The following is a 13,892-nucleotide window of genomic DNA, read 5'->3' as shown; positions in this document are numbered from 1 at the left end:
TTTTTTTTTTTTCCATTTTCTTTTTTGTTGTTGTTGTTTTAGCACCTGTACAATAAAACTGTACCATCTCCAACCAGAGCCGGCCACGGCGAGGCCCTCCTGCCTTTGGATGGTACATACTCTACAAGGATTGTTCGGAAAAATAGCAATTGGTAGAAAAATAAGAAGAGTGGGAGGGACAACGCCACAGAGGGGTTGGGGACAGGGAAGCAACCCAAGCTCCTCTCTCTCTCTCACTCGACAAACCCAGCGCTGGAGGCCCGGAGGCCAGGGGAGGCCAGGGGAGGCCCGGAGGCCAGGGGAAGCCAGGGGAGGCCAGGGGAGGCCGGGCGGGGCCACCACTCAGCCCCAGGCCCCCAGGCAGGAGTGGAACAAGGGCTGGAGACCACTTTCCTGCCCTTGCCTAGGAAACAGCTGACACCTGGATTTCACATCTGGCAGTCAGTCCCAGAGCCCTCTGCAGATTCCCAAGGAGAATGGGGGGCTGAGGGAGGAGGAAGGAGGAGAGGAAGGAAACGGGTGCTATGAGTCTGAAAAGGGGCAGGGATGGGGGTGCTGAGGGCTGGGAGGTGAGAGGCTCAGTATCTTGAGACAGGGAGGCCAGAACGGGGTGGGGGAGTGGAGGCAGGAACAAACTCGTATTGTGCACTCTGGGGGGGAGGCAGTGAAGAAGGCATGAGGAGGGGGCACCCTCACCCCTCAGATCCCTTCTCCACGCTCCTTTGAGTAATTTATTAACCCCGCACCTCACAATCCTCCCCTCCCCATCAACACTAATCTCAAGATAGCAGGGCTGCTGCGAAAGGCGGGAGGGGCGGGTGGGGAGCACCAAAGCCTCAGGATTTACCCCAAGCCCCAGCCCTGGGCCAGCAGCAGCCAGCTTCCTTAATCACAAGTCCATGTCCCCCCACCCCATTCCACCCCACCCCTCCCCAGTGGGGGAAAAAAACACCTGGGAATAGCTTTGTCAGAGCTCATCCACAAAGAAAAAGAAAAGGAGGTACAGAAAGTCCCTCAATACAACAAGTTGTCTCAAATCGTCACAGTGATACAGACTTATCAGAAACCAATGAAAAAATACAAATTAAATACTAATAAAATAAATACTACAGAAGACAGAAGAACACAGGGGAATGGAGTTGGGGGGCGCTCAGAGATCTGGGATTTTCTCATTTCTCCTCAGGACAGGCCAAGGCCACCCAGGGCCCAGGTTTGGTCTTGGTCATAAACAAGGAGGCCAGTCCAAGGGACCCCAGCGCCACCTCCCACCACCCCTGGGACCTCTTGTCCTCAGACGTGGAGTTCAACTTTCCACCCCCATCACCAACCACGATAACAATGACGACGACAGGGAGATGAGAACTAATTGTAACCAAAAAAACAAAAACAGTCCAGTCGCTAATGCTGGCATTGATAAGGCGGCTTCTTGTTGGTCCATATTATTGCCTCATTCTGCAGTCTGGTGCTCGGTGGGGGAAAGACAAGGAGGTGGGGGAAGGGCGAACTCGGAAGGAGAAAGAAGAAGAGGAGGGGCTGTTTTCCCGGTCAACTGTTGCAAGACTGGAATTCCACCTCGGACCCTAGGAGCCGAAGTAGGTCTGGCTCGTACCGCACCAGCTCCACAGTCTCAGAGGAGCCTGGGGGGCATCTGTCGTCCAAGCCTCCAGGCCTCTCAGCAGGGGTCAGCAGCTGACTGGAGGCCACCTGCCTGTAGAACTCAGCCTTGGGCATGGTGGTGATTTCAAAGTGCGGGAACCGGGCCTGAAAGATCCTCGAGGAAAGCTTCAGCCTCTTCAAGACATCGGAAAAGAGGAACCAGTTGCAGGGCCTGCAAAGGCAAGGATGGGAGTTATGGAAGGAGCTGGAGGAAGCGGTGGGGGCACTGACCCGGAACACTCTGCAAAGTCCACGAAGGCTGTGTGACCACCAGTGTTCCCCATTATAACTCACTGCCAGTCTGGCTCCCCTGTCCCCTGCTAAACCACAGGCTCCTTTGGTATAGCTGAGGCAAATGTCTTCTGTCCCCTGCAGTGCCTGGACCAGCTTTCAGCTAAATGGCGAGCACGCAGTTGGTGACCACCTCTTCCAAAATAACACAAGCAGGAGGGAAAGGGGCCTTTTAGAACCTAAAACTCTTAGCAGGCTTCTTGGGGACTTAGCCTGTACCCCTGTGACCTGGCATTTGCCATCTATTGGGACCAGTCTTTCTCCCAACTCCCGCCCCTGCCAACCCTGGCTGGCTTCCCTCTCCTGTTCTCACTCTAGCTTCCCTGGCCTCCTTGCTCTCCAAGATCTTCCCCAGCAGAGGGGGAGCCGTGGAGAAAGGCCTAAACTGCGGGTAATCCAAAAGGCATTTCTCTTTGGCTCTGGAATGCATTAGACAAGTTTTTTCTCCGGCAGCAGCACCATCGTTTCTGCAGGGCCAGAGCTCACATTACAGAGAGTCGGAGTCTGACTTTGCTGAGCACACCCGACTGGGTGGCAGCCTAGGGACAGCTGGGAGGGGTGCTGGAGACGCTGATCCCGGGCCAAATGCTCACATTGACTAATGCGGGAAGAAGTGCTACCTCCCCACATGAGTGGTCCCGCTTCACAGGGTTTTCCCTCCTCACTATTCCACTATCCCAGTTCCAGCCTTTGCCACTTCTGGCCTGGGCTCGGTCTTGTCAGCCTCCCAACCAGTTTCCCTTTGCCAAGAGTCACTCTTCTGCACTGCCATCCACCCTCATTGGATCTTCTGTTACCATTACGGTTTTCTTTTTTTTTTTTTTTCCCCAAGACACAGTCTCTAGGCTGGAGTGCAGTGGGGTAATCTCGGCTCACTGCAACCTCCATCTCCCAGGTTCAAGCGATTCTCCTGCCTCAGCCTCCTGAGTAGCTGGGATTACAGGTGCACACCACCACGCCTGGCTAATTTTTGTATTTTTAGTAGAGACGGGGTTTCACCATATTGGCCAGGTTGGTCTCAAACTCCTGACGTCCAGTGATCCACCCGCCTCAGCCTCCCAAAGTGCTGGGATTACAGGCATGAGCCACCATGCCCAGCCACTAGCATATTATATAAGACCTTCTAACCTCTTCAGCCCAATGTCTACCCAATCTCTCTCTTTCTCTGTCTCTCTTTCTCTCTCTCTCACTCACACACACACATACACACCACATGGTATCCCCCACCCCACCAAGCATCAGCCACATGATAAAGGACTCCCCCTACTTTCTGAACTTGTATGTTTCAGTGCCTTGCTCTCCATCCTTCTCTCCTTCCGGCCCAGCTCAGGTAGATACTGTATCACCTGTGAAACCTTCCCCTGGTGTAACTCATTGTTCCTCCATCTCCCATGGTCTCCTGGCATTTGATTCACATCCCTATTGTAATATTACTAACAAAGCCCATTTCTGAAAGGACTGCAAAAGAACCTTAAACTGTGGTTCACTCTGCAGCATAGCAATGGGGGTTCAGGGTGGGCTGGAACTTTTTGCATTTGGCACCCTTCTGAAACTACTGGAGGTTTTTTTTGTTTGTTTTTTTGTTTACAATAAATCTGCTTAGGATAGTTTGTCTTTTATTAGAGTTAATTATATACTTGTCTGTCTACTGCACTAGATGGTGGATTCTTTGAAGGCCAGAGCTGAGTTCTGGTCCCCAGGGTTTGACCTGGTGCAGCTGTTTAAGACATGTTTATAGAATCAAATGTTCTGTTCCAGTGCCTTAAACATCTAACCAGACCCACAGTCCTCATCCCTAAAATGGAACATTTCTCCCAAATGACAGCAGGCTCTTATCTCACATGATTAGGAAATGGAGTGCTCTGGGTTAAGAAAAGGAGACTACAGATATCATACACTTGGACCATCACTTCCAAAGAATGAGAAAAAAGCCCTGAGAACATTCACACTAGTGATGAGAATTCAGTCTTGCTTTCGTGATTCAGAAGGCCCTTCTGCACCTCATAGGGCCTCAGAGGCATCATTCTACACTAGCACCCCCACCCTCAACTTCTTGAAGAACAGACATTTTCACAGTGTGCTGCAGCTTTGGGGAAAGGCAGCTCTAGAGTGAGCGTTAGAGGATGTCACATCAGGAAAACCAGCTTTGCTGGTACCGGGCTCTGGGCTAACCACATGCCTGCCACTCGGCTCGCTGAGGGGCACACAGCCCTCTGTGGCCCGTGTTCTGTCCGCACCTAATGCAGACTACCCTGGTCCTTTTACTGCCTGAAGCCCAAGATCCTGTTTCAGAGAGGGAGGTGCTGAATACATCGGAGGAATTAATTAACCGTGCAATACTATATCCCAGAGGCCCCGCCCTGCCCTCAGGGATCAGCTTATGTCCAGAAGAATAAGGACCAAAAGCCCCTGAAACTTGATCCCTACTAGTGCCATCATATATGCTATTTTTATTCTGATCAGGCCATGTGTGTGGGGCAGTGGGGGGGTGGGGGGAGGGCAGGGGATGCAAAGAAACTGGGGTCTAATGATTAGAGCCCTAAACAGAGGCTCTCACTTAAAGACCTCCTCATCCATCGTCTACCCAGCTCCCTATCCTGTGTACATCATGCTGGTTCACTGGCTTATTTTATTATTTTATTTTGTTTTGAGATGGAGTCTCACTCTGTCGCCCAGGCTGGAGTGCAGTGGGCAATCTCAGCTCACTGCAAGCCCCGCCTCACAGGTTCAGGCGATTCTCCTGCCTCAGCTTCCGATATAACTGGGATGACAGGTGCCCGCCACCACGTCCGGCTCATTTTTATATGTTTAGTAGAAACGAGGTTTCACCATGTTGGCCAGACTGGTCTCAAACTCCTGGCCTCAAGTGATCCAGCTGCCTTGGCCTCCCAAACTGCTGGAATTACACCGGCCATGCCCGGCCACTGGTTCACAGGTTTTTAACACAGAGTTGACATTTAAAAAATAGATATCAAAGAAAAATTATCCTTACAATTGTTTGGAAAGGTATTTGAAATACATGAAGACACCAATCAGAGGGAAAAAAATCATGGAGACTAAGAACAAAAGGGCAGTTGAGCCTGCATTCTCCTTCTCTCAACCAGCACTTCCACACACTGACATGTGGGGAAACCCAACAAGAACCATGGCCCTGCCGGCTGTCGAACTCCCTCCAGAACCATCAAATAAATATTAAATTGGGTTCAGTCTAATGTTATGTGTCAGGCATATTCTATATTCTAGTCTCCTTAAATAAATGGGTGATCCCCAACATAATATGCACAGTCATCTAGGCTGACAATGTTGGCACCACCGCGCTACTAACATTATGGCATTGAGAAACTAGTAATCTACAGATTACTGAAGGACCCCAGTGGCCCCATGGCTACGGCAACCACATGTCCTGGCTTTTCCAACAATCTCAATTTCAAATATTCTATCTGTTTACCCCCAGAAACTACAAAAATGTTCCAAAGATTCTAGCAGTTCATCGGCCCAAGTTATCTCTCAGATTATCTTTTATACCCAGTAACAGTGCAAAAAAGCCTTCCGAGAGAGAATTTAGATTAAGGTTCAGGAAATGCAGATAGTCAATGTCCATGGAGCCTGTAGCCTCTAGTTTGAACATGACTACTCTGGGCTAAAAGGGCAGGTTAGCCTTTGTCATGTGTAATGGCACTTGTTGGCCAGGTCTTCACTTCCTCCTGGAGAACTCCACTTTCCCAGTGACGTGGTCCACTGTTGCCAGGATCCTGGCACTCAGTCGCCATTGGATCTCTCAGACACTTACCCACGGGACACTGACACTTGGAGGTTGTAGCAAGGGAGAAGAGGCTTGTCTGAGAGTTCGAACATGAAATCATCCTCCTCTATCGGATCATCTCCTTCTTGATCAGAGCTCCCAGGAGGATTATGCAGGAGGTCACAGGCAAACCCGTCTTTTTCCTCTGTAAGGGGAGCATATAGGGGATTAGGACTCAGATACATGTACAAAACCGAAGAAAAGAAATGAGCCAAGCAGATAAAGGGGCATGGGGGGTAGTAGTTGGGAGGTAAATGACAAGGCCACAGGCCCCTAGTCAGGGACGAGGTTTGCCGGTCCCATGGCTCACATCCTTCAGAGGGCACATGAAAGTTCTAGTCCTGAAAGAAATCATTGTGTGGCCAGAGATTTATTATATTCTTCCCCCCTCCAACCGGCAAAAGCAAGGTGACATCAAGGATGAGCTGCCCAGCTGTTGGGAGATGGAAGCCTGAAGATACTATCAGCAGACAAGGGCAAGGTAAAAACACCTGTCCTTCTCTAGCTGCAGCTTTCCCAAGCCATCTCACTGCCTGCAGGGCTCCCACGAAGCCCAGAGGGGGCTCGGCGGGTTCCTTTCCCCAGCCCACATTCTGGGTGTGGCCGGTTGCATTCCATCCTGACTTTCTCCCCTCCAGCTTCCCCCAAGGGTAGGAGTGGGCGTTTCCTTTCATCTTCAGCCCCTAGCCCAAAGGACAAATGCTAGATGACCACCATGGATAAAGACGTGCTAGTCTTCCAAGAGAAGAAAGCTGCGGCCAGAAGGCTAAGGGCTTCCGAAGACAGTAGCTATTTCGAAAACTGCATGTGCATCATGGGGGCAGGGTAGGGAGGGAATGGTAGCTGTCAGGTGATGGGTGGGGTCCCTCTTGAGTGTCAGCAATACTGGAATAGGTGACAATGCTCATAGGGGCTTCTGGCAGGGTTAAGACAAAGCCAGGGAGAAGAAAGGGACCTCAGAAGAAAGATAATTTTTTAAATGCCCCGGGTGGGGAGTGGTAGAGGGCTAGTGAGGGATGGCTGTGTCCAAATCAGTGCTGCATTTCCTGGTTTCGACAAATGACTTCTGAGTCTGCAGGGAAGGATGGGTTCGGGTTTGGGTTCGGTCTGAAAGGGTCTGTAAGCCACTAAAAGGTGAAGAAGGGATACCACCACACGGCTACTCCTGTCCTTGAGAAGAGGGTGGGAAGAATCCCACTTAAAACTTACCCAACACAGAACTGCTGTAAAAATCCCAGGATACACCGGGATCACCCTCTGCCCGGCCCTGAAGATCCGAGAGGTGATCTGATGAAAGAAGAGCAGGCAGTGAGACAAGGAGGTTAGGCTGGGGAAGGAATGTCCAAGTGAAGTCCATGCATATGGGGCTAAGGGAATGGGAAAAGGGAAGGAAGGACCACAAGAGAGGCCAGGAGTGATGAGAGAGACACACACTTCCTGTTCTCAGTCAGAGACTGCAAACAAGGGGACAGCAGACCAATCTAACCCACTGACTGCCTGGTGTTTGACCCAGTACTTTAAAAGAAAAGGAAAAAAAATCCCAATTTGCTTCCAACATTTTAATTTTTTTTTTTTTTTAAGAGTCAGGGTCTTGCTCTGCCACCCAGACTGGAGTGCAGTGGCATGATCATAGCTCACGGCACCTTGAACGCCTAGGCTCAAGTGATCCTCCCACCTCAGCCTCCCGAGTAACTGAGATTGCAGGTATGCACCACCACACCTGGCTAATACTTTTTTTACATTTTTTGTAGAGGATGGGGTTTCCCCATGTTGCCCAGGTTGATCACAAACCCCCGAGCTCAAGCGATCCTCCCACCTCGGCCTCCCAAAGTGCTGGGATTACAGGCATAAGCCACCCCGCCTGGCCCCACTTCCAACATTTTTTAATTGGGCATTTTCACTTAAAAATCCAGATTTCCCAATATTTCTGTGAAAAAAAAAAATCTGATCTGGCAACATTGTGTCCAAATTCCTGCATGTCAACAGCTGGCTGGAGGGAATAGCAACAGATGCGGGCTCCAATTCGCCACTCCCCACCCAGCCTGCTTCTCCCTTTTAAGCCCGAAGGCATTCAGGTTTGGGACCTCCACTTTACATGGTGTAGAGCTTTAACCCTGCAAGCAGAATCTTAGACCTATCCCAGGATTTTAATTCCCTGCTGGTCACAATGTTCATTTATCGAATCACAATCTCTCCAATTTATAGTAATATAAATAAGCATAAGTCCTTCTGGTTCATCTTTGAAGAACATGGGGAAATGTCCAGGTTTATCCTCATAAAATCCTTTTGCTTCCACTCCTAGGTATATATATCCTGAAGAACTGAAATCAGGTGTTCAAACAAAAACTTACACATGAAGCAGGGCACAGTGGCACACGCCTGTAATCCCAACACCCTGGGAGGCTGAGGTGGGTGGATCATCTGAGGTCAGGAGGTTGAGACCAGCCATGGCCAACATGGCAAAACCCAGTCTCTACTAAAAATATAAAAATTAGCCAGGCGTGGTGGCACACACCTGTAGTCCCAGCTACTCAGGAGGCTGAGGCACAAGAATCCCTTGAACCTGGGAGGCGGAGGGTGCAGTGAGCCAAGATCATGCCATTGTACTCCAGCCTGGGCAACAGAGCAAGACTCTGTCTCAAAACAAACAAACAAGGATGTGGAGAAATAGGAACACTTTTACACTGTTGGTGGGATTGTAAACTAGTTCAACCATTATGGAAAACAGTATGGCAATTCCTCAAGGATCTAGAACTAAATGTACCATATGACCCAGCCATCCCACTACTGGGTATATACCCAAAGGATTATAAATTATTCTACTACAAAGACACATGCACACGTATGTTTATTGCGGCACTATTCACAATAGCAAAGACTTGGAATCAACCCAAATGTCCATCTGTGACAGACTGGATTAAGAAAATGTGGCACATATACACCATGGAATACTATGCAGCCATAAAAAAGGATGAGTTTGCGTCCTTTGTAGGGACATGGATGCAGCTGGAAACCATCATTCTTAGCAAACTATCACAAGAACAGAAAACCAAACACCGCATGTTCTCACTCATAGGTGGGAACTGAACAATGAGATCACTTGGACTCGGGAAGGGGAACATCACACACTGGGGCCTATCATGGGGAGGGGGGAGGAGGGAGGGATTGCATTGGGGAGTTATACATGATATAAATGATGAATTGATGGGTGCTGACGAGTTGATGGGTGCAGCACACCAACATGGCATAAGTATACATATGTAACAAACCTGCACGTTATGCACATGTACCCTAGAACTTAAAGTATAATTAAAAAATTAAAAAAAAAAAAAAAAAAAAAAAAAAAAAAACCCTTACACATGAATGTTCACAGCAACTCCACTTACAAAAACCAAAAGGTGGAAACAATCCAAATGCCCATCAACTGATGAAATTTGTGATGGAAATATACAATGGTTCAGCTGCTGTGGAAAAGTTTGGTCATTCCTCAAAAGGTAAAACACGGCATTACCATATGACCTAGCAATTCCACTCCCAAAAGAACTAAAAACAGGTTGTCAGACAAGTACCTGCCTGTGTGCATGTTCATAGCAATTCTATTCATGGCAGCCAAAAGGTGGACACAGTCCAAACATCCATCAATGGATGAATGGATAAACAGACAAAAATGTGGTATATCCATACAGTAGAATATTATTCAGCCTTTAAGAGGAGATTCTGACACATGCTACCCACATGGATGCTATGTGACAGAAGCCAGACACCAAAGGTCCCATATGTATAATTCCACTGAGATGAAATGTCCAGAAGAGGCAAACCCATAGAGACAGAAGAAAGCAGATTGGTGGTTGCCAGGGCCTGGGGGGTGGGGGAGAGGGAGGGGATGCTTAATGGGGACGAGATTTTCCTTTAAAATTATGGCAAAGTTTCAAAACTAGATACTGGTGGTAGTTGCACAACATTGTGAATGTACTTACTATCACTTAATTGTACACTTTAAAATGGTTAAAATAGTAAACTTTGGGTTCTACGTATTTGACCACAATAAAAGTTTTAACAATCTTTTGTTTACTTGCTCTACAGACAAGGCAAGACAAATGAGGAGGCTAAGGCCACCCCTTAGCCTCCTCATTTCCTAGTTAGGCACTATCTAGTGGAATTGTTTCACCTCTTAGTCCTACCTGGACAAAAAGCAGGTCCATTGGCTTTCACGACAAACCCAACTGTATCATCTCTGGGTACGTGGCTCAGCCAATATGCCACACCCTGTACAACTGGCAAGCTGACTTAGTTGTGTATGACTGCCACCAGCCCTCAGGTGACACCTGGGCAACCAGACAGGAGACAGTCCAAAGGGCACAGGTGAGGTGAGGGTGCCCCCCGAAAAGCAAATCCCAGGAGGAAGTTGGCAGCCAACTTAAAGAAGCAGAGCTGGTTTCCCCCAATGGGAAGCACCACCATGACCCAATATCCTTTTGGGATCATCCTATCAACATGAACACCTATGAGCATTGTGAGCTACTGAAATGATTCATTTCTTTAGCAACCTTCTAGGTGATGCAGGGTTTCCCCAGTAGGAAAAGACAGCCAGAGAGAAGCTTTCAGAGTCATGGCTGAGCAACCAGAGTGGGACACCTCTAGTCATGCACATTAGATCTTCTGTGCACTCCCTGTAAAACAACTGCAGTCCCTCTGTCGGCTCAGGTGCTCCTCTGTGCCCCATGTCACTTGAGGGTTGGAAGTAGTTTCTTCCAGAAACATTTGTCAGTTAAGTAGGTGTCTCTTCTGTGCTAGCCCTGTGTAAGGCGTCATGGGAGATTATGGAGTGAGAGCATAAGTTCTAAAAAGACAGCGACCATGCCTGTCCTGTTCACCATTGTCTCTGCCATACCTAAGCCCAGTGCCTGGCACATAGTAAGAGCTTAATAAATATATGGAGAGGAAAGGAGGGAGGAATTCCTACAAGGCGAGACTAGAAAGTGCTTGCTTAACCAACATGCCAAAACATATGCATTCAAATGACTGCTGTCCCCCTCCCCCACAAGAGGTCACACAAGGATTCCATCAGAGCAGCCCTAGCTCACCACATTCCTGGGGCTCCTCTCTGGGAACTTCCTTCAAAGCCTCCGGCACATTCCTCTAATTCTCTTCACTGACTACCAATCTTTGTCATTTGCAGGTGAATTTGCCTTTTTGAGACAGCCAAAAGTTAACTGGCATGAGCAAAGATGCTAAAGCTCAAACAGGCCCATGAGTGGCACACAGGAGGAGCTCCAAGATTTGGTCAGTGGTGCGGCTTCCATTCCCATTTCCTCATGGACGTTCACATACAGTCCAGATGAAGAGGGACCTTCCTTTCCCTTGATTCCCCCCACCCCAGCCACGCTTCCAGCCCTTTTCTCTTATCCCTTCCTTGAAAAAGTACCCTAAGTCCAGTAATTCCACTCCTAGGTATATGCCCAAAAGAACTGAAAATGGATACTCAAACAAGTATTTGTACATGCATGCTCACAGCAGCACCATTCAAAGCAGCCAAAAGGGGAACACAGCCCAAATGTCCATCAATGGTGTATATATCCACGTAAGAGAATATTAGTCAGCCATAAAAAGGAATGAAGAATTGAAACCTGCTAACACACGGCTAGACCTTGAAAACAGTATTCTACCTGAAAGAAGCCAGACACAAAAGGCCCCATACTGTATGATTCCATTGATATGAAATGTCTAGAATAGGGAAATCCATAGAGACAGAAGGATTAGTGGCTGGGCGGGGGGCAGGGAGGAAGGGGGAATGGGGAGCAGCTGCTTAATGGGTGTCGGGTTTTATTTTGGGGCGATGAAAATGTTTGGGAGGCTGGGTGCGGTGGCTCACGCCTGTAATCCCAGCACTTTGGGAGGCTGAAGCAGGCAGATCACGAGGTCAGGAGATCGAGACCATCCTGGCTAACACGGTGAAACCCCATCTCTACTAAAAATACAAAAAATTAGCCGGGCGTGGTGGTGGGCACCTGTAGTCCCAGCTACTCGGGAGGCTGAGGGAGGAGAATGGTGTGGCGTGAACCCGGGAGGTGGAGGCTGCAGTGAGCCGAGATCGCGCCACTGCACTCCAGCCTGGGCAACAAAGCGAGGCTCCATCTCAAAAAAAAAAAAAAAAAAAATTAGCTGGGCATGGTGGTGCACGTCTATAATCCCAGCTACTCAGGAGGCTGAGGCACGAGAATCGCTTAAATCTAGGAGGCGGAGGCGGAGGTGTCAGTGAGCCAAGATCGCGCCACTGCACCACTCCAGCCTGGGTGACAGAGTGAGACTCTGTCTCAAAAAGAAAAAAAAAAAGAAAATGTTTTGGAACTAGATAGAGGTGGTTGCACAAGGTAGTGAATATACTAAATGTCACTGAATTGTTTGCTTTATTTTTTTTGAGACAGGGTCTTGCTCTGTCACCTAGGCTGGAGTGCAGTGGCATGAATACGACTCACTGAACCTCGACCTCCTGGGCTCAAGCGATCCTCTTGCCTCAGTCTCCCAAGTATTGGGGACCACAGGTATGTGCCAATATGCCCAGCTAATTTTTGTTGTTGTTGTTGTTGTAAAGATGAGGAATCACTTTGTTGCCCATGATGGTCTCGAACTCCTGGGCTCAAGTGATCTACCTGCCTCGGCCTCCCAAAGTGCTGGGATTATAGGTGTGAGCCAGTGTGACCAGACTAATTATTTCCTTTTAAATTGTTAATTTCATGTTGCATGAATTTCATCTCGATAAATTCTTTTTTAAAAAAGCACCCGTAGGAGCTGGGTGCAATGGCTCACACTTGTAATCCTAGTGCTTTGGGAGGCCAGGGCAGGCAGATCCCCTGAGCCCAGGAGTTCAAAACCAGCCTGGGTAACATGGTGAAACCCGCCTCTACAAAAAATGCAAAAATTATTTTGGTGTGGTAATGTGTGCCTGTAATCCCAGCTATTCGGGAGGCTGAGGCAGGAGGATTGCTTGAACCTGGGAGGTCGAGGCTTCAGTGAGCCCAGATTGTGCCACTGCACTCCAGCCTGGGTAACAAAATGAGACCCTGTCTATAAATAAATAAGTAAATAAATAAATTTAAAAAATAAAAATCATCCTAAGGCCTCATGGTAAGAATAGAGCCTCTCACCTCAATTCAAGAGGCTACCCCAGCACTTTGTCTATTTCTCAGGGTCTGATCATACCCCTCCCCATCTCCTCTAACTAACTTACCAGCTGAGGGACATGAAAGGCTAGAAAACAAAACCAAGTAGTCTTCAACATAGGGTCATATGGCAGAGAAAAACAATAACCTGTGATTCAGTGACCTCGAGTGGTAAACTGCTAACCCTTTCATAGGTGGAAGGCAGAGTGTCCTGATACTTCCAAACCAAATCAACTCCGGGTAAGCCCTACATTCTTTCCGACAGATGAGGAAAAACAAGTCTATTTTCCTTCAGCCAGCTTGGATATTGCTCTTTTCTTCAAAGGGACAAAGGTAAATCAGTCACATACCTCCCTGTAATTTGGCCAGAGGGGGAGGCCTTCCAGAGGCCTCTCAGGGAGTTTGGATGGTGTGGCACTCCAAGCCCAAGCATGAGATAGAAAGGGTTCACTGTCTGGCCTCCTGTACTCAGGACAGCACCTGAAATCTAATAGGTGCTCACTAAATGGACAGATGAATGAATGAATAAAGGAGTGCCACTCCATCCTTCATGATCTCAGGAGAAATGGGCCTCACTTTAAGCCAATCCAATATAAGAAAATCTACATTTACAACCCAGATGAATTATCTACCTTCTGCTTTACAAAAGGACTCACTTCAGGATACCGGAACATAGTGATATTTCTTTGTACTTAGAAAAGGATTTACTGCCGGGCGCGGTGGCTCATGACTGTAATCCCAGCACTTTGGGAGGCCAAGGCGGGTGGATCACCTGAGGTCAGGAGTTCGAGACCAGCCTGACCAACACTGTGAAACCCCATCTCTACTGAAAAAAACAAGATTAGCCGTGCATGGTGGTGGGCGTCTGTAATCCCAGCTACTTGGGAGACTGAGACAGGAGAATCGCTTGAACCCAGGAGGTGGAGGTTGCAGTGAGCCAAGATCGCGCCATTGCACTCCAGCCTGGGCAACAAGATTGAGAC

The 13,892-nt window shown here is 48.5% G+C and overlaps 1 protein-coding gene across 3 annotated transcripts in view; it reads right to left on the bottom strand.

Moving 5' to 3' along the window:
- Window positions 1–13,892, bottom strand: part of BCORL1 (BCL6 corepressor like 1) — a 49,640-nt gene continuing 35,748 nt past the window's right edge. For all 3 annotated transcript variants that reach the window (XM_017881113.1, XM_017881114.1, XM_017881115.1), the window contains 3 exons: window positions 6,959–7,036; window positions 5,738–5,894; window positions 1–1,828 (listed from right to left, as the gene is read on the bottom strand). In XM_017881113.1, coding sequence (XP_017736602.1) covers window positions 1,546–1,828; window positions 5,738–5,894; window positions 6,959–7,036 — 518 coding nt within the window. In that variant the 3' untranslated portion in view covers window positions 1–1,545. The remainder of the gene's footprint in view (window positions 1,829–5,737; window positions 5,895–6,958; window positions 7,037–13,892) is intronic.

This window comes from Rhinopithecus bieti, unplaced genomic scaffold, assembly GCF_001698545.2.
Source record: "Rhinopithecus bieti isolate Rb0 unplaced genomic scaffold, ASM169854v2 scaffold_13130, whole genome shotgun sequence".
NCBI classification, from domain to species: domain Eukaryota; kingdom Metazoa; phylum Chordata; class Mammalia; order Primates; family Cercopithecidae; genus Rhinopithecus; species Rhinopithecus bieti.
This window is presented reverse-complemented; position numbering and strand designations above follow the sequence as displayed.